At 43.1% G+C, this 25,776-nt stretch overlaps 1 protein-coding gene across 2 annotated transcripts in view; it reads right to left on the reverse strand.

Moving 5' to 3' along the window:
• The window catches only part of LOC102068110 (transmembrane protein 132B), a 212,072-nt gene that overhangs the window by 53,986 nt on the left and 132,310 nt on the right, over positions 1-25,776 (reverse strand). For both annotated transcript variants that reach the window (XM_074554626.1, XM_074554627.1), the window contains one exon: positions 13,305-13,491. In XM_074554626.1, the coding sequence (XP_074410727.1) occupies positions 13,305-13,491 (187 nt within the window). The remainder of the gene's footprint in view (positions 1-13,304; positions 13,492-25,776) is intronic.

The following is a 25,776-nucleotide window of genomic DNA, read 5'->3' on the forward strand; positions in this document are numbered from 1 at the left end:
ATTCCTTGCAAGCCTTCTGATGAAATCCTTTCTTCTATTCTTTTAGTAAATTTTTTACATACTAAAACTATATAAATATTATATAGCTTTAATATATCATTTCCTTTAAATATAATATATATCATAAAATAATAAATCAGCCTTCTGAAATATGGAGTCAACATTCTCATCTCTTCCCTCATTCTGGGGACACTATCACAGATTTCTGTCATTTTTACACACTCACAGGCTGCTCCCTGCAGCAAGATCCTCCCAGACTGCATGAATGAACTGGATTATTTTTGCATGTGGTTTTACAATAGCACAAGTGTTCCTTGAATGGAAAGCATGTCCTGGTCCATGGAGCTTTCTCTCCTTGTTTCCAAGGCAACTCAATACACAGACACATGCAAACACACGTGCATGCTATTAATGTTCCTTCTGCATGGGGAAATATCTTCATTTATCAATGAAACACTCAACAGCTTCTGGAGGAGTGACTCAGACAAACTTCTCACAGAGGAACTCACAGCGGGAAAACATTCAAGAAACTCTTCTCTTTGATACACTAAAGCGCAAGTTTTGGCAAGTTTTTGTGTCAAGATCTCCTGCAGCCACATGAACACAAAACCCTGAGCCCACCTTGCCTTGTCCTTGGGCTACAATCAAGGTTTCAGTCAAGCTCTTCCAAAAGAAAGATCAACCTGGGAGCTTGGTTGGCACATTCATGCCCTGGATTCCCTCCTACAATCAAACTTTCAGTCAAGCTCTTCCAAAAGAAAAACAACCTGGGAGCCTGGTTGGCACATTCATGCCCTGGATTCCCTCCCATGATTAAGGAGCTGACAGAAATGATGGCATTTTGTGTTTCAGGAGAGGTTCTGCAGCCCGGCCAGAGCTGAGCTGCAGGAGCTGCTCCTGACACTGCACCAGGGCTGAGCCTGCTCCACGCTTCCAAATGGAACTCACTGCAGAACTAGTGAGGCCTGGGCACATAAATGATTTGTCACGCTCAGCACTCTGTGCTAAATCACATTTATAGCCTCTAATTCTCAATTGTAATCCTCTTTGGGATTGGCTTAATTGTTCTGCTTTTAAGAGCTGGGGGTCAGGTACAGGCACTGAGTGCTGAGTGAAAACTGCACAGCCTGTGCCTGGCTGATCCTGCTGCTCATCTGAGCAGGGAGATGTCATCACACAGAAGGGAGGCAGCTGCAACGGCAAGAGATGCTTTCAAAGAAAGCATTTGAACCGTTGTTGGTTCATTGTTGTTTCCATCTTTCTGATTTTTCCCCTGGCATGTGAAAGGCCTGGTGATTGCTGTCACTGCCTGGGAGGTTGGACTTGGCATTCCCACCCTGGTTTGTGGGGTTTCAGAGCACATCAGGCCTTGAACCAGAGTTGGACATTGCCCATCTAAATACCCATTAATGACAACAGAATAATGACAGCCCTGTTAATGACAACAGAATCTGGTGTGTCCTTAGGGGCCATGCCCAAAATAAACCCACGGGCACAGTAACCTCAGGGAAATTCTGCAATAACAAATCCCAAGGCAATGCAAGCTCAGGCAAAGGGTCCTACTCAGATCTCCTTATACCAGCAATGGATTTGAAGGGACATAAATGTGATTTACCTCCAAGCTTAAGAGCCAGCAATTGTGCTGCAATGGGACGCTGCTTATACTGAATTCAGTTTAGGCTGGAGTTGATTTAGCAACAGCTGGCTGTGATTTATGGTGTAGGGAATGCAGCAGAATTCCATTAACATCAGCAGAACACCTTTGCATTTCACTGGGGAACCTGGACCTCTTCTCCATATGTGAACAGAGGATGTTCCTCCTCCTTTGCATAAGTATTTGAAGCTGTGCTTTATGCAGCTCTACCCTGGAAAAAGATTTGGGTTTAATGTCACCTCTTGTTTGTAAATAAATTTTTAAAAAGAGGAAAACCTTCAGTGGATGTTAGGAGAAATCCCTGACTTCCATGGGAACTCCACCATCCTGCACTAAGAAAAGAGTTTATGAACCCAATTCCCTCAATTCATGCACTCCCTAACTTTCCAACATTGCTCCTATTAACTTGCACACCATGTAGCCTTAATGATTTTAGGTTACATTTATACTACATGCTTCTATTTATAAATGGTTTATAAGGGAGACTAATCAATATTTAATAGACATTTTAAGTGTGCAGCAGACACGAGCAGCATGTGTTAGAGAAGGTCAAAGGCACATCAATAGCAGGGTTAGAAACACCTGCGAGCTCTGACTTGCAAATAACCCCCTGGGCCAACAGGATCCTGTAACAATATTAATAGCAATTGTCCAATTAGTAACAGTTTCATTAATAACCCAGTCTTTGTGAACTAATTTAAATGTAATGCAGTCACACAAGGAAGCAGTTCCTGTGCGAGAGGTGACCTATTCCACCACAAGCATTAGGGAGAAATCCATGGGTTAGGGTGTAAATGCCACCCTCCTCCCACAAGCCTGAACTAACACTGGAACATTCCAGTGCAAACACCATTACAGAGTTATTTTGGGATTTGGGCACTTTATCATACACCCTTAGGGTTAAACTCTAAGACACAGAAACTCAAATCTCCCAGGAGCTGCTTGCTGTGCGTATCTGTGCGTGCAGGAGGCCACAACTCTGCCTTTTTATTTACAGAACCATTAATTAAATTACTGCAATTAAATACCAAATCAAATTGCATTAAGATAACATTAAGCACACAGGAAGTCAGAATCAGAGCTGGCATTAGGGTTAATGGCAGCTCTACGTGGATAGGTTTTAATGTCTATAAGCCAGATCCCAGAGGATGCAGCTGACACACACAAAACCAACACTTTATGCAAATATCCTTTCACAATGTCCTAGTTTTTGCACCATTTCCAATTGTTTGTGTGGGTTTCCTGCTATTTTCCTCTCCAGGCAAGGCACCTGAAGGGAGATGGAAGAGCTTTGTAAATGACAGCTTCTGATCAGCTCAGAGCCACAAAATTCCCAGCTCCCAATTAGTCCACAGGGCACAAGTACCAAATACACCTGAAATTATGATTCCTCTACTTTCTTTTCAATCTCTTTTCTAATTAACTGTAGCAGTAATAGAGATTTCTGGAAAAAAAATAAAAATAGAAGTCAAGGGAATCGCAATCCCAATTTTCTGCATTGTCACACCCACAGAAGGGAGCACCAGCTCCACCCAGCAAATCCCAGTAGGGGCAGATTCCTTCCCGTATTGCCTGGGAAACACAGGGAAAAAAACCCAAAATGCTGAATTTTTGCCACAGCAGTGGAGTGGAAGGATCCGCTCTGCAGCAAACTGACCCTGAGTGCAACCCCAGCCCTCCTCAAGGATCCAAATCTACGGCTGGAAAATCACCACTGAAATGGAAAATATCCCTTGTAGATTCCTGCTGGGTTCTGAACTTAATGGTTTTCTTGAGAGTTTTACAGCAGAATTAAAATAATAATAATAAAAAAAATGATGTTTGCTTATGCACTGATCAAACTAGCACAGAATTCTGTGTGTCTGTATTTTCAGCTGGAAAAAAAAACATTGAGGAGATTCAATATTTATGTAATGTTTTATGGAAGTTCAATAGAAAAATCCAATATAATTTCCCAATTAAAATCACCTGCTAGTTGACTTACATCCATTACTATTATCTCAAGCCACTGTATACTGAACCTATTCACACAATAGTGTTATGTGAACATGCATAGGTTAAAAATTAGTAATTACTGTCTAGACAATTCACTGTTAGCAATAGTTGAGTGAATATAATGAATAATTTATTTGATTAATTTTGCATTCCTTTTCCTCTTTGCCAATTGATCATGACCATGGAAAACTTGAAAATGTACTCATTTATCAGAGTTATTTTCTGTGAATAATTCTTAGCCTGAACATTTTTTCACAAAACAAACTATTCTTATTTGTGGACTGAAATTCACATTATGGGATAGAAACTAGAGACCACTGGGAATGTTCCTTTTTCTTTAGCAGGTCATCATGGAAACAGCAGCAATGCTGAAGTGATTTTACAAACACAGAACCCAAACAGCTTGATGCTCATTCTGTTGTGTAAGCTACATAATAAAGAGAACTTATGCAACTGATAAGCAATAGGTAATACTTGAATTTAAGCTACAGATGAAGTGGGAAGTCCATCTATACTGTGAGTTGAAAAGCCCACAAGGAAAGAGGGAAAATCAGAAATATCTGAGCTGGGGGAGCCCTGGATGAAGGGTTTCACTGTCCATCACAGCCCACATGGCTGAGGCTGCTTGCACAGAAACTCTGGGCCCTAAAACCAGGCAATGCCACAGGTAAATATCTCTGATTTCTGTGGGCACAGCGGGATTTGGGCTGGCAATCCAGAGACTCCACAGCTGTTCCAGCTCCCTGTTCTGACATGGAATTCAACAGTGTGGTTTTCCCTTTGAAATTTACTCTTCATTAGGTGAGCTTCGAAATGGAGCCTGAAACAATGAGGGGCTTTGAGTCTGCACAGATCAAATGCATTCTGCCATGCACACACTCGGGATAAATGACACACTAATGAGACACCGAGATCAAATGCTCTGTTTGCACTTCAGTCCCCAGCAAGGAGGAGCACATCAGGGCTGTTAACCCGTTCCTGGCACTGCAGGGCCCACAGGGCCCCACATCTTCTGTCTATCACACTCAATTCTCATGGCTCCTCTTTTGCAGGGCCAAGCCGACACCATAAGAATGCTCCTGACCACAAGGAAACAACAGGGGGAGGAAGGGGGATGAATGAAGCTTAATTTTGGGGTTAGAATTTCTGCCTTTTCCTTTCACTCTTTACAACAACCTTACAGGGACACAGCACAGGCAGCAACTGCAAACACAGGCTGTGAGCAGTGTGTCAGGGCAAGGAACTGAGGAGGGCAGGAATTGAGAGAAGGAGTTGGGAGAGCAGGAATTAAGGGGGGCAGGAATTAGGAGAACAGGAATTGAGGAGAGCAGGAATTAAGAAGCAGGGGCAGGAATTGAGGTGAGAAAGAATTGAGGTGAGAAAGAATTGAGGATAACAGGAATTGAGGAGGGCAGGTTTGGGCTCTCTCCCAAGCACAGCAGCCTCACCAATGCTGCCCTCATGGCACTGAGCTTTGGGCAGTGACATTCCCAGCTGGAATGATCAGAGTTGTTGCCATCCCAATGCATTTACCAGCCCAAAGCCCGAGGTCCCAGAGATGATGCAAAACTCTGTCAGCTCCTCCCTGTCCTTGTTCCCACATTCCTGTGATGCCAACTTCTCACCCCTTGACACTCTGGGCCTGTTCCTTCCCCTCCATTCATGACAAATAAATAAATGTATTTATTCCCTGTGAACCGCTGGAATTTGCAGTGCCTGCTCTCCCTGCCCTCCCCAGAGTGCTCTCCTCTGCCTCGGATGGATTTTGGAAGAGCTCACCAAAAATTGCCAACCCCACAAAATGCACCTCCAGCCCCACAGGAGGCAGGGCTGGGAACTGCTGATTCCCAAACTTCAGCACTGAGCAATGCAGAATATCCCAAAGCTGTCCCAAAGCTCTGGGCTGGAGTATCCTGATCATATTAATAAAGCTGCAGTTTAGCATTTCCAGTAAAGTTCAGGCACCTTTGCAAGAAATTTCTTCACACACAATAGCTGCTCACAGGCTGCATTACAACTTCCAAAGCTCTTGGATTGCTGCTCTGCTCCATCTTTATGCTGCTATTGAAATTTAATTTAAAAAATAGAAATTACATGAAAAATAATTCCCGAGCCCAACTGTACTGGGACCATGTAAATCAGAAATAACTACACTGAGGTCAGTGGCAGCTTTGCACAGGAGCTGTGCAGAACACAAATGATTGTTTAGAAAGGAAAGCTTTCACTGCAGCCTGTACAGAAGAAATATTGTATTATATATACATATATACACAATACACAAAGTTAATATATGCAGAAAGGACTCATCTTGCTGTACAACTAATAAATGCAGGCTACTAAATATTCCTAATAATGCTTCCTGCCCAGCTAGCAGAACAGCTCAAAAACAAACATCATTTTGTTCATGTGTGTCCATTATATTCACGTGCTGATTTAATTAACAGTAATTTCAGCATCTCTGAGATTTCTTCTCTGTTTTACAAATGATGCCCTTTTGCTGAGGGCTTGGGTTCAAATTACTGCCCAATCAGCTGTGGATCAAGTCTAGAATGCTAATTGGCAATAAAACCAGAGTTAGCACGTTGAAAAAATTTACAGATGAGCCAGATTATTGGGGAATTGTTAAGGAATATAAAGAGATTTTTAGGCAGACAAAGGGGAAGCTTTGCAGCTCCCTGCAGCAGAGCGGAGGGTCCTGGTGGCGCTCGGAGCCCCCAGGCAGGCTCAGCTCATCCTCAGCTCATCCCTGTGACCATCACCCCCTCACGAGGGTCCCTGCGCCTCACCCTGCCCTGCAGGAGCTCCCACCGCCCCTGATCCTCCCCAGGAACCCTGAGCTCCCATCAGAAAATCTGCCATTAAAGGAAACAAATCTAATGGACCAGAGGTGTCCCAGCTCAGCAGAAGCCACCTGAGCATTTCCTCTGCACATTTCTTATTGGAAACACTTATTCTAACAAGAATTCAGTGCCTGAGCAGCCTGGAGAGGATTTTCTAAGAATGGTAATTGTCCACATGGATCAGAGAGCCCTGAGCTCATTCTGGTGCAGGAATGGCTGCTGTCCTCCTCCCCTTGCTGTATGGGCAGCACATCACCTCTTGCACACCCAGCTTTGGTCAGAAACCCCAAAAGCTGCCCAAAGCCGCTCCAGATCCCCACCAATCGATCCAAAACCAGAGATTCTTTCCTCAACAGGCCTGCGAGGGGCAGAGCTGAGGCACCATCACTCTGATCTCCAGGATGGAGAGGAGAGAGCAGAGCCTGTGCCGGGGACCCATCCCTGCAGCAGCCACAGCTCTGGTGGAAGCAGGGACAGCAAAATGTGCTGGGAGCAGGAGGAGGAGGAGAAAATCCCATTCTGGGCAGGTTCCTTTGCATGCAAAGTACAACACAAAGGCACTGTTAAAAAGGAACTGCAAAGCCAAAGGTCAATGTGATTTCAAGTAAGAAATATGCATTAAGTGCAAGGGATAAACACATAGGGGACAATTTTGCACATAAATGCATTTAACCAACTTCTGAGAGATACATAAATCATCTGGGTTTGCTAGAAATGACTGATCCTGGCTTTTTTATACTTGAGAATGAAGTGGGTTTGGTTTTTATACCCAATCCCAGAGCAAGCAAAGGAAAATCCCTTTTGTCTGTCCCCAGGTGATCATAAATCAGCTCCAAAACTGAATTTTACAGCAAGGCCGGGCTTAGGAGACCCCAGCCACATTTAGGGGATGGTTTGTGGGACCAGCACAGGGTTCCCATGGCACAGACAATCCAGCCCTGCCCTTGTCACCCAACTGACAATATTGGGGAAATCTCTGTGATCTGGGCAGATCCAGAGGGATTTCCAAGAGGTGGATTGGTGGGAAATGCTGCCTGGGTCCCCAAGGATCTGCAGCATTTGGCATCAGCCCTCTCTGCATGTTCATTAATATTTTGGACTCTGATTGTAAGGAGTATCAGCAAGTGTATCAAATTTCATGAAAGCAAATTGTTGGTTCTCAGTGGAATAACATGGTGCTTTACTCAACACGAGGATGAAAACCTCACATAATCTCCAGCTATTGTCATTCAATGTTTATCACCCAACACAGCAGAATACAGTTCTTATCTTTGATGGATGTGGCACACAATAGCTGTTTTCTTGAGTGCATCATAAATATTAATAGTATTCACAGAGCTTCTTAAAATTTGTCATGTCACACTGCTTTCATGGAAACACTCAAAATGCCATTATTTTTGTCCCACCAATAGGAAATTTTCCTTTAGTTTCTTTCTTTTTCGCTCTCAAAATTAAATGGTAGAGGATGTTTAACTGAGCAGCGGAAAAAAGGGATAATGGTTCACATTGAGCCGTTCCAAAACCTACTTCACATGCCCAGAATTAGACTGAAAGAGGAAAAAAAATGTGATATCCTTTGGAAAACACAGTCCAGTTAAAAATGAAACACTTGATGAAATTGAAGAGATTTGTCTGGAATTTCACTTTTGGAAGAATTCTCACTCACTGAAGAAGAATGCTGACATGACCAAAATCTTCCTATCTGCCATATTCAGAATGAGACATTTTCACTTCAAGAAAAAAAAAAAAAAAAAAAAAAAAAAAAAGAAGAAAGAAAAAAATGGTGTTATTTTTCTCCTAAAACAGAATATTTCCAGAGGGATAATTCTGGCCTTGCCCAGTCCCGGCCCATGAGGACATTCCTCACACCTGCTCCCACAAATTCCCTCTCAGTGTTTCAAAGCCTTCCCCTGATCAAACTCAATAAACCTTCAGTGCTCTGTGTTTTGGTTGATGTGTTCCAAGAAATCTTTTTAAATTTTCATCTTTCTCCATAAAATTCACCCCGTGGTTTTAGGAGCAGCCTGACAAAACAAAACCATTTAATTCTCTATGACAATTAATTTGGAGATGGTAATAATTGCACAAGATCTTATCTCTGCTGCAGAGACATAAAACACTTGCTATGGGCATGGGAAATAAAATAATACAAAAGAAGAATCTCTTTTTTCCTATTCTGCACTCTCTCCACAGTAGTTAATTTGCTCTGAGTATAAAATCAATCCTTCCAATGTGGGACTTGAGGAAAGCTCAAGGCTTCAATCCTGCTGCCATTAATCAGTGTTAAAATTCACACTGAAATCTGTGATCTGGGAGCCACAGATTCCAGTTTTATTTTAAAACAATGTTGATAATCCCTGATATTTCTGGGATGAAGATCCACTCTGGACTGAATTTATATTTAATTTTTTTTAATAAATCAGTGAATGTTGGGAAGGACAAAATCCCATTCTGGGCAGGTTCCTTTGCATGCAAAGTACAACACAAAGGCACTGTTAAAAAGGAACTGCAAAGCCAAAGGTCAATGTGATTTCAAGTAAGAAATATGCATTAAGTGCAAGGGATAAACACATAGGGGACAATTTTGCACATAAATGCATTTAACCAACTTCTGAGAGATACATAAATCATCTGGGTTTGCTAGAAATGACTGATCCTGGCTTTTTTATACTTGAGAATGAAGTGGGTTTGGTTTTTATACCCAAACCCAGAGTAGGCAAAGGAAAAGCTGCTCAAGAGTGACATTTTCTGGTTTACTTTGAGGTGCTGCTTTCTAAGTCGGTGTCACCTTCCACCTTGGACTGAGTGTGCTCCTTTAACTGCTCTCTAAATATAAATTCCATTAGCAAATCATGATTTTTGTAAGAAAAATAAATTCTTAAGTAAAAAATAATATATAAAGATTAAAATATAATAAATAAAATTTAAAATTATTTAAAATAAATATATTTAAGCTATTTTAAAATATTTAAAATAAAAAATAAAATAAATAAAAAGGTTTTTTTCTCAAACAAATCAGCCAAGTGTTGCCCTCAGCAATCCCATTTCAGCCTGAGTCACAGAAATGGGCACTTTAAGGACAATTTTTCTGGGTGTTCTTGTCTGGCAGGAACCAGAAATGCAATTCTCCAGGCTCCCATTGAAAGGAACCTCAGCAGAGCAGGCACAGCCAGGTGTGTGAGGGACTCACAACCTCAGGAAACCTTGATTTCACCAACAGCTCCCATTTTGGGGAGGAAACAAACTTCCTGAAAACATTGTTCAGATTCTGGTAGAAAACAGAAATGTCTGAGGCTGAGGGGCACAGAGCCCTGAGGAAATATTGATCCTGAAGCATTGAAAATGCTTTGGAACAATGCCAGCCTGGGACTCACAGTTCCATTCCTACAGAGCCAGGATTTCAGCATGGACCTCTGAGGGAGCAGGGCTGCCAGCCACAGACCGAGCCATCCTTTCCCCACATAAGGACACAATGCCAGCTATTTTTCTATTAATAAATCCATTGTTCCTCAAGCCTTCAGCCCCAGCTGGAGCCTGCTTACATAAACCAGTTAAGATACATCTCTTCAATGTCTCATTCTTTACTTTAACTAAGTCCTGGTTGCCTAGAAACTCTCTAAAAGACCTGGATTTTAATTTTTTTTCATTTTCTTTATATTTTTGCCAACTGTTAGTTAGGTAACAGATTAACCAAACCCCAGGTGTTGGTGACAGAAGCCTGGGTGACAGACTGGAAGCTGGGGCAGTGTTTGTTTCTGCATGCCAGGAGTGCCAGACTCCACTGACGACCTTGCTACCACCAACTTTCCACAGCTACGGCAATTGCAGATGATGTCTGCTTAGATCAAGAGCAATAACTGAGAATTACAGGATTATATCATCGCTGGACAGAGCAGATTTATCTGTGCTATCAGTTTCTGTAATTAGCAGGACATGCACTTCCACTTTGCAGGATTATTATATCACATTTTTATATTAAGATAAATCAAGCTGTCTAGTTTAGATCCAAGTTTAGAATGTTCTGCTGGACCTTCTGGATGCTAAAACACACCTTCTGCTGCATCAGACACCAACCAGACTCACAGCTCCCAGCCTATATCAATGCCATAAACATTATAAAATAATCACCTGCTGTGTTTGCAGTCAGCAATGGGAATTAACAGCAGAAAACAGAATAGCAGATTTTCCCCTGATATTCAGCAGCATAACAGAGGCACCAAAAAGAGCTCTGGCTGTGATTTCCTCACCCTGATCTGTTCTTCTGCTGTGTTTGAGGGAATGGATCACCTTTACTGGGGGGGTGTGAGTTCAGTGTGTTCATCTGGGCACCAAATGTTGGGAGAATCAATTCAATGAATTCACAGAATTACAGAATTCACAGAATTCACAGAATCACCGGGTTGGAAGAGCCCTTCAAGACTGAGCCCAGCCCAGCCCCAACCCCTCAGCCAAACCCTGGCCCCCAGTGCCACATCCAGGCTCTGTTAAACACACCCAGGGATGGGGACTCCAATGTGAACTTTATCACATTTCAGAACTTTCTCACCCTTTCTGTAAAAAACTTCTTCCTAATACCCAACCCGTATTTCCCTTGGTGCATCCCTGCTTTTTTAGCTGAATTAAAGCCTAAACAAAAGAGTTTAGCTGACAAAGCAGCATTTACAGTCTTCAAAGCCACTCATCCCTGCTGTCACTTGTTCCTAAAGGTATAAATTCTTCCTCTTTTCTAACCAAAATAGTTTTTAGAGATAATAAGCAAGAGTTCTGTAAGATTAAGTGCTTTAAAAGTACATTTAAGAATATAAAAAGGGACTTAGAAGTCATTCAGAAACAGGTAAAACTAAATGAGAGTGACTTCATTTCCATTTCATTTTCTATTCTCATCAAGCTTAGTTTATTCAGGTCTGATTAATTAATGTCTACAAAGAGTTCCAAAAATATAAAACACTACATAAACACCAAATAATAACAGAGTACTGAAGGAAAAGCCAATTTGTTAATTTGCACAGTTTTAGGAATTAGCATTTATTTATTTATTTCCCCTGTGCAAGCAGGCCCATCCAATCCCTTTCAGCTTTTTTAGTAGAAAATGCTTTGGCAGGTATGGGATGAAGCGCAAATGTTCATGAGGAACCAAGTTAGAAAGGGTGGGTGCTTCTGAGGAAATGCTGTTTCTCTGGTTTTACCCTCAATTTCCCCATGAAATCCTTGTTCCTGTGCAAAGCTCTGATATTAAAAAGTCCATCAGGCCAAACACAGCTCAAAGGCTCCTCCTGGAAAAGGTGCCTCTGATTTTACCAGGAGATATTTGCATTTTTAAAATAAATAATCAGCTTCAAGCTTCCTGCTCTCATACACCTTAACCTGCTGGACATCTCCATTTTCAGGAGGTATTTTATCCTTTCTGTGCAACTCAAACCAGGCCTTTTATTAAATCTTTTATTAAATTGGCACTTTGCAGCTCACTGCACTGTTTGGCTCTTTTGGGGGAAAGCAGAGCAGTGAACAGCCCCGTTGTTTGGTTTAGCAATGAAGCTTCCCACATGTGCAAAGCTAATTTATTTCAGCGAAAATGTCCCCACTAATGACAGCAGCCCCCTCAGAGCTCAGCCTGGCAGTGCCATCCACACCCAGAGGACACAGGAGCCATTGCCATGCACCAGCCCAATAACCCACAAACGGCAAAGGATTTTCACAAAAGGCCCAAATGGTTTCCAAGGAGCCATTACGGCGCATCAGGTAAATAAAATATTATTGAAATGGATTTTTTGCATTTAAATCGCTTGCAGCAGGTGCATAGGAAGCAGCTTATAATAAAAAGGCTCCCATTCCTGGAATACTAACGAGGATCAGCGGAAACATCCAGCAAAAGGGAGCAGGGGCAGGTTCTTGCCATGGCTTCCCATAAAAACAGAGGGCAGGGGGAATTTCTTACCATGGCAATGGGAATGATTCCCATAAAAACATTCAGCAAAAAGGAGAAGCAGTGAGTTCTTAGGAACAATTTCCATAAAAATAGGGAACAGCAGCAGGTCCTTACCATGGCAAAAGGAACAATTCCCACAAAAACATTCAGCAAAAGGGATCAGCAGCAGGTTCTTATCATGGCAAGAGGAAAAATTCCCACAAAAACATTCAGAAAAGGGAGCAGGAGCAGGTTCTTAACGTGGCAAGGGGAATAATTCCCATGAAAATCGGGAGAAGGGAGAGGTTCTTACCATGGCAAGAAGAATGATTCCCATAAAAACATTGAGAAAAGGGAGCAGCAGCAGGTTCTTATCATGGCAAGGGGAACAATTCCCATACAAATAGGGAGAACTGGCAGGTTCTCATCATGGCAAGGGGAACAATTCCCACAAAAAGACTCAGAAAAGGGATCAGCAGGTCCTTATCATGGCAAAGGGAACAATTCCCATACAAATAGGGAGCACTGGCAAGTTCTCATCATGGCAAGGGGAATGATTCCCACAAAAAGACTCAGAAAAGGGATCAGCAGCAGGTCCTTACCATGGCAAAGGGAACAATTCCCATAACAACACTCAGAAAATGGATCAGGAGCAGGTTCTCACCATGGCAAGGAGAAACAATTCCCACAAAAACACTCAAAAGGGACCAGCAGAGATCCTTACCATGGGAAGAGGAACAATTCCCATAAGAACACTCAGAAGAGGGACTGGCAGCAGGTCCTTACCATGGCAAGGGGAACGATTCCCATAAAGACATTCAAAAAATGGATCAGGAGCAAGTCCTTATCATGGAAAGAGGAACAATTCCCATAAAACCACTCAGAAAAGGGATCACGAACACGTCCTTACCATGGCAAGGGGCACGATGCCCACGAACATGGTGCGGCTGACGAAGATCTCGGACACCACGAGCTCGCTGACGGAGTCGTCCCGCGGGTATTCCACCTGCCAGGTGATCTGCTGCGCCCCTGCCAGGCTGCTGCCGTTGTCAACCTCGAAATCCATCTGCAGGATCTCGTAGGAGGTCATGTTTGCTCTGCAAAACAAGGCAAATTCCCCACATCGTCACTGGGGTGTTGATAGCAAAGCGGATTTGCTTTTCTCTTTCCTACTCGCCATTAAATTCACATTAAATTCAGCGTCTCAGACTTGAGACACTGACAGAAACCTAAATAAAACTGCGCATGGACAAGTGCAGAACTTTCTAAATAAGGTGAAACTTCATCTTTTAGTTTCCTGAAATTTTTCCCATTAAACTCAGGCATTCATTCTCCATAATCACAATGAACTTGCAGAATAAGCCACAAGCCCTTGGAAAGGCAGTGCACAGAAGTTGCTAAATTATTTAATACAACATTATTATAATTTTGATGCTGCAAAACAACAGAATACTTGGCCATTCCTCATGTTCTACCAGAAATGAGCTCTTGTGGAGGGGAAAAAAAAAGCCTTTCAAACCCAAACTGGTCTTTATCTCAGTGAAAAAATGGATTTGCAGAAATTATACATGACAATAAATGAGGGGTAGATTATCCCTATTTTGAATTCATGACAACATTCTCCTCGTCAGTGGTGCAGACTGGTAATTATATGGCAATCATATATTTCTCATCTGGAAATAAAAGTTTAAAAGTAAAGAAATGGATGTAAATGCACAGCAGTCAGAAATGAATTTAAGAATTACTTCTGCTTCCTTTCTCAACAGCAACTCTTATCACTTTCCTCAGGTCCAAAGCTATGTAAATATTAATAATTAATCCTCAGGTTAGAAAAACAGAGCTTGTTTTTGTGTTACAGAGAAGCAAACAGACACCAAGCTTTAACCAGCAGCACTCAGAGCACCCTCAGCAGGGATCTGCTTAGGAAACAACCTTTGCTCATCCAAACTTCCCACAAACTGAGTTGTTTCACAAATCATGCAAAGTTTACACACAAACATTTACAAAGAATGCAAGTTCCAGACTCCCAGACAGTGAGGGGACCTGGTGGAGGTGACAGGCATGGAGAGGATGGAAAGGCTCTGGCTGCAGAGCCAGCTGCTGCTCCTGCTGCGGAAACACCCGATCTTACCAACACTGCTCAAGTTTGGGGGTAAAATCTGAATTTTCTGTGTGCCAGGCCAGTGGGACGCTCATTGTCTGTGTGTCCCTCCCCAAAGCAGCCATTCCTTGAGCTGTGCTCACAGTTTCAGCTGCTGCTGCAGAAAACAGAGACTCCAAACATCCTTTTCCTCTCCCCAAATGCACAGAGGCAGAATCTGGGTTTGCCATATGTTTCTGAAGGAGAATTGTAAAGGGGGGAAAAAATCTGAGCGGGAATTATTGATTTTCATGTTCTCTTTCTGACAACAAACAACCTAAACATATGCTTCAATGCCTGGAGGATAAATATTTTCCATGCTGACAGAAGATAATATCCACCTCCAGGCACAACTAGAAGCTATTAAGGCATCTTTTGTGTGGCCAACCAGACAACCAGCAAAAACCTTTTAAGATAAATTTTATTACATAATAACAGGGATGTAATTAAACCATTTCTGCTAAAAACATAAACTGAATTTCATTGTTTTCTGTGTATCACCTCCAGCAGTTTGTTTTATCTAAATTGCATACAATTAATACGCTCACAACACAGAACTGAAATTCAGATATGAGCTTTCCACTAACTATGGATTTAGGTATTGGGCCTGTCAAGGTTTGTTTAGGTCTGCAATTTCACTTCAGCCTGTTCAGGCCAAGAGTTGCCACTCTCAAAACCACCCAGGAGTGGTTCAAAATGAGAACAAAACCACCAGTGGAGGATTTGGGTACAGAGACACTAATTAAATAATAGGTTAGTCTGCAATGACAAATCCAATCCATGGGTCCCACTGGCTGGCATTTGAGTTCAGCCCACAACACCTTCAATTATTCCTTTCCTGGTTTTCCTTTTACACATCCAGAAAGAAACCACAACACTGGGCTTGTATCTTATACATAAACCTTCCTCAGATGCAGCTGCATTAGCAGGTGAGTTCAAACAAAGCTGCATTAACAGGTAAATTAAAACAAATCTACGTGAACAGGCGAATTAAAACAAAGCTACACTAGCAGGTGAATTAAAGCAAAGCTACATTAGCAGGTGAATTCAAACAAAGCTGCATTAACAGGTAAATTTAAAAAAACCATATAAACAGGTGAATTCTAACAGGTGCACTAACAGGTGTATTCAAACAAAGCTACATTAACAGGCAAATCAAAACAAAGACATTAGCAGGTGAATTCAAACAAAACCACACTAACAGGTGAATTCAAACACAACCGTCCTCCCTCCTAGGTCTCAGTCCTGGTTCCACAGACAATCCTTAGCACTGCTTGGAAAAACACCACCAAACGTTTGTCAGAGGTTTTCTGCTTTGTCTCAGTAGCCAATTAAGCAGCATGACATGTGAATATTGATTAAAGAAGGTTCCACTTCCCTCTTGGGCTTCTGCTGCAGGAGATGGCCTTGAACCATCTCTCACCTGCAGAGCCTCCCCTGCATGCACAGCTTTGGCAAACCAGGATTCAGCTTCCTGCACTCTGTTCCCCAGCAGGTGAATGAATTTTCTCTGAAATTCTGGTTTTTGTCCCCTTTAGAGCTGCAGCCTTGGAGCAATGCCAGGTGCTGTGGTATCTGGGACACCGGGCATTCACCCTCTTTGTTCTGAGCCTCTTCCCAGCTTACAGCTGGTACAAACTCATGATAAAACCTGAAAAGTCAATTTCTCTCATGTTCAGACTAGTGCTCACCTACTGGCTGCTTCATCTCTTATCCTACAGAGGTTTCCTGCTGGAAAGGCTGGTATTACATTCATAATTCCTGCAATTTATTAACCATCCTCTGCAATACCATGTGGGAGACCACTGCCTTTTTCTGCTGAAATTGATGGAGGTTGCTAAAGTAAAACCAGAGATAAATTAAACCATAATCAAGACCTCAAATGTCAGCATTTACTTATGTCAGCTCCATTAGCTGATAAATTCCCATCCCAACACCTGCATTTCAATTTCCCTCCTGGCTGTGCAGCATAACCACTGAAGGGTTTTTTAAAAGCAGGGGTTCCACCCTGGGCAAACCTTCAGTTTTTGGTCTGGTTTGGAACTGGGGGCAGAACTTTGCTCTTGGTGGCCTGGGGGAGACAAAATGCCTCCAGTGGGAAAATGCACCAGCAGAGAAGACAAGGACTGTAACTCATGCTGTTATCAGCCATTAAATCCCATAAAACCAAACTTTATCCTATCAAGATTTCTCAGCTTTTCCTGGAGACTTATTTCATTTTTCTCTTAAATAAGTTTGCACTCTTGGGGAGAGTCTAATGGAATCCAAGGACTATAAATCACTTCTCCTTTCCAAATCTTTTCTCTCTTTTTAGTTAAACGTTTCTATTGTCCAGTGAAGTTTTCTCCCGGTTTAGGATTTTGCCAAACTCTAGTTTAGAGAAGCAATAAAAAATAAAAAGTCAAAATTACTTTTATAAAAAAAGATTATTTCCTGCAAGCACAAGGAAAAGACCTTATAATTTTAGGCAGCTGGCATGCTTGCTAATAAGTCCATTTCTATGGAAATGAGTTCATAACTATTAATTTTGCCTGCTCCTGATCTATTCTTGATGAGCCTTTCAAATTTAGAAAAGCGCTTCATGATTCTCTCAATTTGGTAATTACTAACTCCCTTTGATGAATCCAGCCCAGTGTTTCAGACATGAGACATTCATTACACATTTTTCTCTCTGGTGAGAGGAGAAAAAAAGAACCCCATGGGTCTTTTTGGATTTATTTCCTCTCACAAACTCCTCTAAGTAGGTCCTCTTCTTCAAATGGTGATTTATAATCCTATTTGAGTACCTTCACAATCCTGCCTCTGCTGGGGGCTGGAAAAACGCCCAAATCCTTGGGATTTGTGCCCAATCTGCTGTTGTCTGCCCTCATACCTGTCTGGTGCATTTGCAGCCCAGCCAAGCTTTGTCACACCAGTTCCCATCCCAGCCCCAGCTGGGAGCTGGGTTGGGATCCCAGTCTGCACTTGGAGCACAGAATGGAAAATCCATCCCACAGAAAGCCAACTTCAGCTCCAGCCAGCTCCAGAATAAAGGAGTTATCCCAACAAAGGAGTTATCCCAACAAAGGAGTTATCCCAACAAAGGACAGGAAAGTGCTGCTCAGTCCCTGAGCTTTCCCCATAGACACATCCACAAAAAGGAGCTGCAGCTTATTTTTATAAAATATCAGATCACTGTGAGGGTCCAGCACAGCTCTTTAATCAGCACCACAAAATCAGCTGGCACTGAAATAACCATGAATTCAATTTGTCTGAGCCCAACAAGAATTATTGAGTTAATGTAATGACACTCTGACTGATATTAATGCAGCAGCAACAGCACGACTGGTTGGTATTTACCTTAAATAAACAAAATTAGTCACTGCTAAGAAATATTAGCATTGCTAACCAAGCTTTAGGGGCTGCCCTGTGTGTTTGGGCAGGGAATGAGATGCAGGGGGGCATTTCTGGGCACTCTGCAGTGCCACACCAAGGCTCTGCTGGCTCCCACTCATGGGTCAGCAACAGCTGAGCTGATAAAAGTCACAGCCTTCTATTGCTGCACTTGGCTATTACAGGAAATCACAAGTTCCATTCACTCATAAAATAATGCTTTCAGTAAATGGCAATTTGTTTATGAGAGCCACAGCAGTGTAAACAACACCCTCAAAAATGGAGCAGACATGAGGTATGGGGGAAAATTGGAAAATAATAAACGTGAGGTTATCATGTTGCTTGAGAGTCTTTTCCAGGTTGATAATGGCCAATTCTTACTCTGACAAACTGTAACCAAATCCAATAAGAATTCAGTGACCTCACATTACCAAGGTACATTAGTTTATCAAATACTTGAGTGGAAAGGTCTCGCTCCTCTATCTCAAGAGGATTGATTCTGTAAGGGTGTTTTACTGGAGAGCAAACACAAGAGGAGCCTGTTGGAGGTGCTCAAGACCCTCATTGAAGCCAAATGAAGGGAGCTCTCAGGGAACACCCCCAGACTGAAGGTCCTGACCCTCTGCCCCTGAGGAAATGAAGATCTGAGCAGTTTGAGATGGGGAAATGAAGGCAAGGGCAGCACGCAGTTTGTGAATGATGCAGATTTGTGTATTACAGCATTCTGCCTTGCTGCCCAGGGCACCCCCAAAACCTGGGTGAGACCCCCAGGCACAGCACCCCAAACCCTGGGCTGGCACACAGCCCTGATTGATGCAGGATGCCAAAGCCCAAACCTTCCCTCCCAGCAGGAATAGCTCTGGAGAGGCTGCAGGGACACGGAGCTGCTGCCTAACACAGAACTTGCTTTGCTGTCCGTGTTTTCACAAACATTTTTGGGTGCCCGATCTCGGTTGTCTTTCACTGCCATAGAAATTCATGCTCTCCACAGAGGTACAGGCAGAGAAAATGGCTACAGAGGATAAACCCAAGCTGCTAAATCCATTAAGAGTGTATGGATTGACACAGCATGTTTTAATAATCCCATAAAAGCCACAAAAACAACAAGAAAATATTTTTGTTCAGAACACACCACCAAGACCAGGTATTATGATGTTATTTTGCTTAGCCAACATCTTCCCACAACTGAAAACAATAAATCTAGATAATGAGCAAACCTTTTAAGCTCTTCAGCTTCTCCACTGCCAATTCACAACTGTGCTGCTCACTAACAATGTGCAATAACTTCCACTTTATTTGATTTTATCAACATCATCATGACAACCCTGGAGACAACTGAGACAATTGCTTCAATTATTTTTATTTGCTTGCACCCTTGTGACAGTGCACAGAAATGCTTCTGCTAAAAGAGCCCTTAGATACTCTTTAAGTCAACCTTTAACAGAACAACTTTGAGGAGAGAACTTGGTTTGGGGTAATTGGTGAGCTCCACTTGCTGGGCACCGGGAGCCCATTCGTACCTTTGTCATTACTCTCCCCTTTTGGAACAGCATGCAATCTTTTGGGGCTTAAAAAAGCATTTTGATTGCACTGGGATATTTTTCTGACTACTATTTAGAACTTCTTTATTGCTGTGTTGTGTATTTCTTAAAATAAAGATTCTCTGTCAGGAGGAAGTCTTGTTGGGAAACAACAAACACATCCAGGGACAAACTGGGGCCAGCAAATATAGAGGGAGCTATTGTTGTTTAAAAAATAAGAATGATTTTATGATGAAAGACTTATGCTGGAACCTATCCAGTTAATAAATATCAACAGCCCAATTGGTGCTTGTAATTTTTCTTCAGCTATTGAGAAATCCTTACATTTTTACATGCCATAATCACATGGTCTATTTTCAACATTGCTGTGAAAGCAGCTGAATACATCAAAATACAGAGATTAATTCTGAATAACCAGTGACTGAAAATAAAGCTAATAAATTCAGTGGCACAAGAAGCTCTTTGCAGAGCAGGAACTCACACACAGAGATCTCTGCAGACTCTCCAAAGGCCTTTACAAGAACCAGAGTGCAGCCCTGGGTGACCCAAGGCATGGGGAACTTCAGCCAAGCTGAAAACATTTCAGAGAAAACCCAGGGGAGGGACAGGGGCACCCAGAGGCTCCATGAATCAGGAAATATTCCTATTTAGGGAGTCCCTGGTGGCACTGGGCTGTGCACATTGCCACCACACAGACACAAACCTGAATTTCCCCTGAACCCAGCTCCTCCTCAGCAGCACCAGCTGGGCACAGCTCCATTCAGAGCCTTGCCTTCCCCAGCCAGATCTGAAATGGGAGGCAGGCACAGTTTGGTTTATCTGTGCCTCTCCCAGATGCCCTGGGAGCCTCAGGAGCAGTGGCTCTCCTGAGCATGCACACCCATGAGGCTCTGGAGTTTTGTATTGACCAATATTCACAAATCTCCACCTTCCCCCAGGTCTGATCTCTGCTGGGAAGTGACCTGGAGCCACTCTAAGAGCTCAGCCCACACCTCCAGCAAGATTCCTTGCCATTTTAACACTATTTAAACTATTTTAATGTGATATTAGCATCAGGTGATCAGACCTTTCTGTGTGCACCAATCCCACGAAGAAAGAAAATCCCTCCTAGAGGCAGGAGGAAGCTCCTTGGTACCCAGTTGCTGTTTTGATTTCAGAATTACAATTGAGGCTGACAGCTGAGTCTCCCTGGGGAGAAAATCAGCCAGAGGGGATCTGGAGATGGAAATTCCCCAGGCAGGGAATTCCTGAATGGAAGCAGGAGGGAGCCAGGAGCCCGTGACAGGAGCACCCCTGAACTGCTGCAGGATGCAGAACAGACAAACGGGGCTCTCCCCATGAGCATCCAAAAAGTTTCATTCAACACTTAATTGAAAAAATTAAAAACTTGGAATTTAATCCTTTGTTCAATGGCCAGACTGTGTAAATGACTAAATAACAGAATACCAAAGGGAAATTTAAAACCAGTCCATGTTTTTCTCTCTACAGCTTGCTAAGGCTGCACAGAACTCATAGGTCTGCTGTGATGCCACTGCATTAAATAATTCAAGGAAAAAAATCAAAATGGGGGCATGGCAAGAATTATTTTACTCCTCCTACATTTCCCTCAGCTCCAAACAAGTTTGAGCCCCTAATGGACCAGACCTGGCTCTCCTTGAATGCAGCGTTCTCTTGGATGGAGAGGGAACGTGCAGGGTGTTCTGTGGCTGAGAAATAAATGTCCATGGCAATATCCTCAAAGCACAGAGGGCAGGGAGCAGGGCAGCACATTAACATCAACAAAATGGGACCTCCTCTCTCCCCACTCCCTGACAGACACATGGGGGGCACAAAATTGGTTTATTTTAAAGGCTGATAATTATGTTTTACACAAGAGTTAAGCTCTTCCACTCGCTGTTGGTACCCAGTGAACAGACAGTAAAAACATGAAAGTGAAACTGGCACAGAAACATCAGTTTCCCGTGTTTTAATTAATAAACAAGATTAATTTATCCAGCTGAGCAAACAGAGGGTGGCTCAGGGTCTGCATTCAGTGTATGAACAGAAAGAGCCATCTGCAGCAAGGCTCTGAACCTCCACCCTTTGCTGTTTGAGCTCAAAGTCCCGATCTTCACACCAGAACCAAAAGCAAGAGATAAGCAAAGAGCTCCCATGTAAGTCACCCCATTAAAAGATCATTTCTGTCCTAAAAATGAATCCAAATTTTCCTAGACATGTAAAGAGAATTCCAAATAACAAAACGCAGAGGGGTGGATTTAATATTTCTCCTACTAAAAATCATTCCACAATTATTTTTAATGTCACTAAAGTAAGGTCAGCACCACAGGCACCCCACAACATCTCCAGGTCACCTTTGCAAAGGGCAGCCGGGACCTTGGCACGCTCCCAAGACAGCAATTCCCCAACACTGACAGCTCAAGGGGAGCTGCTGGGACATTGCTCAAGGGCACACCCGAGCAATGCATGAGGAACAAGGGAGGTGAATTCACTCAGCCTCTGACAAGGAATAATTAGAAAGGAAGGGGCAGAATTGGTGTTGCACCCAGCCTGTCACGCCTACTGTATGGTAAAAGCCAAAACGTGACCCCAAAACTTCATTTAAAGGAGTTTCCTCAGCAATGAAGCCTTCAACCACCTGAGATGGGGTGGGCTGAGTGCCCAAGCTGAGCAGACACCTGCACATCACACCAAGGACATCGCATCCCTCCTGCTCTCAGGGAGTCAGCAATGACCCAAAGTGGCAAAACGACCCAGAATCCCAGTGACAGAAATGCTGCTGTGCTGCATGGGGTGTTCCCTTTGCACCCACTGTGACAGTCACACAATCTGGGCACGGTTCTGCTCTTTCATTTTCCTTGCTACTATCAGAAATTTCACCAGCTGTCACAAAGCACAAAGAGACAGATGAAAGGGTTTCTAGAAAAAGAAGGCAGGCTCCTGTAAGTGCTGCAATTCATGTTAACTACAGAAAATATCCCCAACATCACGGGTTAATGTGAAGCAGAATGCACAAAATCATTCTCTGCTATTCCTCTCTTTTCTGAGTCTCTTCAGGATTTCATCATCCCTTCCCTTCTCCCACCCCCTCCCAGCTCCCTTCCTCCCCACACAAGAACGTGCTCAGCCCTGGAAAATTGCTCAGCTGAAATCCTGAGATTTTGTCGAGGCCTGGCATTCTTTGGCCAGCTGTATTTACACCCCTGGCTGCTGGGTAGTCATGCTGGAAGCAATTAGCTTTCATGCTTTTTCAATATTGCCTTTCAAAAACTTTGAGATCCCTCATCTCTATCCATTTAGATGTAGAGAAGCACAGAAAAAATGTAAAAAAAAAAGTAAAAAAGAGAGTTCATCCATATGCTGAGCTCCTTTAGTCCCATTCAAATGCAGCAACTTCAGCTCCCCACCACCAATGAATGGCACCACAGCCACGTCCCAGCACATCAGGGGAGATGCTCAAAGGCTTGGAAACCATCACCACAACACTCAAAGCTTCCAGCACTGCTGGCTCCAGCAGTGGGACAGGTCACCCTCCAGCACCTCCGTGCTGTTTAACAACACTTTCAAGTGTGTATTTCATATTTTTATAAGAGGGAAATCTGTCACTGCTGGACTATTTTAAAAAAAGAGAAAAAGGGGAATGAAAGAAAAAACAGAAGAGCGTAGCTAAATGTATACTGATTGCAGTAATTGCATCCATTCCTCTGCTGGAAAGTCTTGTATTGTATTTCTAATATGTGCTGATAAGTGCATTCACAACATGATTAACTGCCTGCAGACAAGAATGGCTATTATGTTTAACAGACTGATTAGCAAGTGACAGAGCTGCAAACTGTACTCCTGGTAAATTGGCTGCTTTTAAATTACAGCAACTTTTTTATGGCTCCATTTTTAAAATGCAATGGCTTGTTACACATATGCCACGTAAATTCCTATCTGACAGTAAGGAATAGAGGATACTGAGCTTTTAACTCCTAATCTCAGATCTCAATTAGAGCATTGCTCATTTTCTTGTTAATGACACCAAAATCTGCACTGTTCATGGCTCTCATCAGGCATCATCTCATTTTCAATGTTGGTGTCTCCAAAGCTACCCTTAAACACAGGGGCAGGATTTCAGTCCTTCTGTTTCCAAAGTTCTGCCTTGTTTTTGCTGGTTCTGTAAGCAGATAACTAAGAGAGGATTTAGTGTATTCTTCCCCGGATTTGATTAATTCCCCTCTCTCAGCTGCAGGCTCCTTTTCCATGGACTCTCTCAGAAGCCCCAGCGCCCTCGGAGCAAGGCAAGGGGAGAAGTGCAGGGTCTGTCCTGGGACTGAATCACAAACCTCAAATGCTCCGCAGTTCACACGGGCCACAGCACGAGGCTCAGCCCTGCTCCGAGTGAAATGGGCTCCTCATTAATTCCCTCTTTTATCCCAACAAAGGGCAGGATTTGGGCACCCAGCTCCTTGCAATCCTGCCATGCAATGCACGGCTCTGGCTTTTTGATTGCTCTTATTTTTATCCCTGTAATGTAAAAGAGCACCAGCCTTGTTTGGGCCCCCGTGTATTTCATACAAACACAGCTACAGACACAGTCATGACCCCAGAGAGTTTGCAGTCCACAAGGCAGAGAGAGAAAAGAGATTTAACAATCTGCACCAATTTAAATTCACACAGAAGGCACAAACCCTTTAAGCACAAATTTATCTAGAGACTTTCAAGCTCAATGACATCATGTACTTCAAACCAACTTATTTATAACATAAAGCTTAGTATAACTTGTAAGGAGATAGAATAAATCAATTTGCTCTATCACAGAACTTCATCAGATACAATACAGATGGCTCTGCTACCACGGTTAAAAATAACCTCCACATTTTTACATCAGCTCAAGGCATTTATCAAACCAGGAAAGTGGTGGAGGAGGAGGATGTTGTCTGGCTTGCACACAGTAATGGGAATATCCACCCAGCAGTCTGGGACTTTTATTAATCTTCTGCCACGTGTTTATAATTTTATTCTGAACTGGGAGAATTCCGCTTCCAAAACCATTTTTCTTTGCTAAATACCAGGACAGAGCAACTTGAAGTTATCTATTGAACGTAGATTAAGAGGGAAGAAAATAATCCAGAGGGCAGCCTGATTGTAGAAGGGGACAGGAAACTCTTGAGCACCAAACCCTCTCGAAAGCAAGCCTGGCTGAGCAGCCAGCATTTCAGCAGGATAAAAAGGGTGATGGAATGACCAGAGCCTGAGCTGGCACCTCCTGCAGGCTCCCCAAGCAGCCAGTTTGTGATTCCCAGACAATCTGCGCTGGACAGAGTGCACGAACCCCACAGCCCTGCAAATAACGCGGCTGCAAGAAGGAAATTCATTTGTTTCTCAGCTTTCGTCGCTCTTGTTCCCACATCCCACCCCCAGAGGGGACATTGGGTGTGGCTGTTTGCTCAGGATTTATTGACTGAAGGGTTCACTGGGAGGCTCCTGCAGGAGCTCTGTTCTGCTCTTCCCACTGGGGAGAGGGCACAGACAGCAAAGGGCTCAGGCTGCCAATGCCCAAGGGGGCAGGATCGTGTCTGTGCTGGAGGGAATTCCAGAACCTTGCAACCCCTGCAAACCAAGCAGGGACAGCTCGTGCTGTGACCACTTTTTTACTCTTTTTAAACCAGGTATAACAAGCTCCTGGGTCAGCCAGAGCTCTGACATCCGCTGCCTGAGATTTTTCTTCATAATGAGCTCCCTAAAGAAGACCAGAAGCCTTTGTAGCTCAAATAAAGGCAGATTTCATCACAATAAACCTCGAATATGTAACATTAAACAGGGAAAACTCCAAGCAAGTGGATCAAACAGAAGGGAAATGAAAAGCAGTGTACACAGCCCTCCCCAGACTGGGGTCACTGCAGGCAAACCCTCCATGCTCACTCCCAGCTAACCTGGAGATCCCTGGGTGCAGCAGAGCCTGCCCTCACCTGGGAGAGACCTTAAAGATTTCTAAAAGTTAAGGGAAAAAAAATACATTAGATACACCATTTAAACTTATTGCATATTAAAATATAAATTTGTCATTCCCTACTACATCACTTTATCCACTGCTCCATGCCCATATTTTCTTTTCCAGGGGATTACAAGAGCACAGCTAATTATGTGAATGCTTCTGCAGGTTATAATTGGGAATGAGATCAGTTAATTACTACTCTGATAAAGATGGCAATGAGTACTGGGAGAAAGTGGGGAAATCCCTCAGAGCAACCTGGCCTAGGGAGGTGTCCCTGCCCCAGCTGGGTGATTTTTAGGGTCCCTTCCAACCCAGCCCATTCCATCATTCTGTGATTTTGGTTATCTTCAGC

The sequence above is a fragment of the Zonotrichia albicollis genome, chromosome 18, assembly GCF_047830755.1.
Source record: "Zonotrichia albicollis isolate bZonAlb1 chromosome 18, bZonAlb1.hap1, whole genome shotgun sequence".
Classification (NCBI taxonomy): domain Eukaryota; kingdom Metazoa; phylum Chordata; class Aves; order Passeriformes; family Passerellidae; genus Zonotrichia; species Zonotrichia albicollis.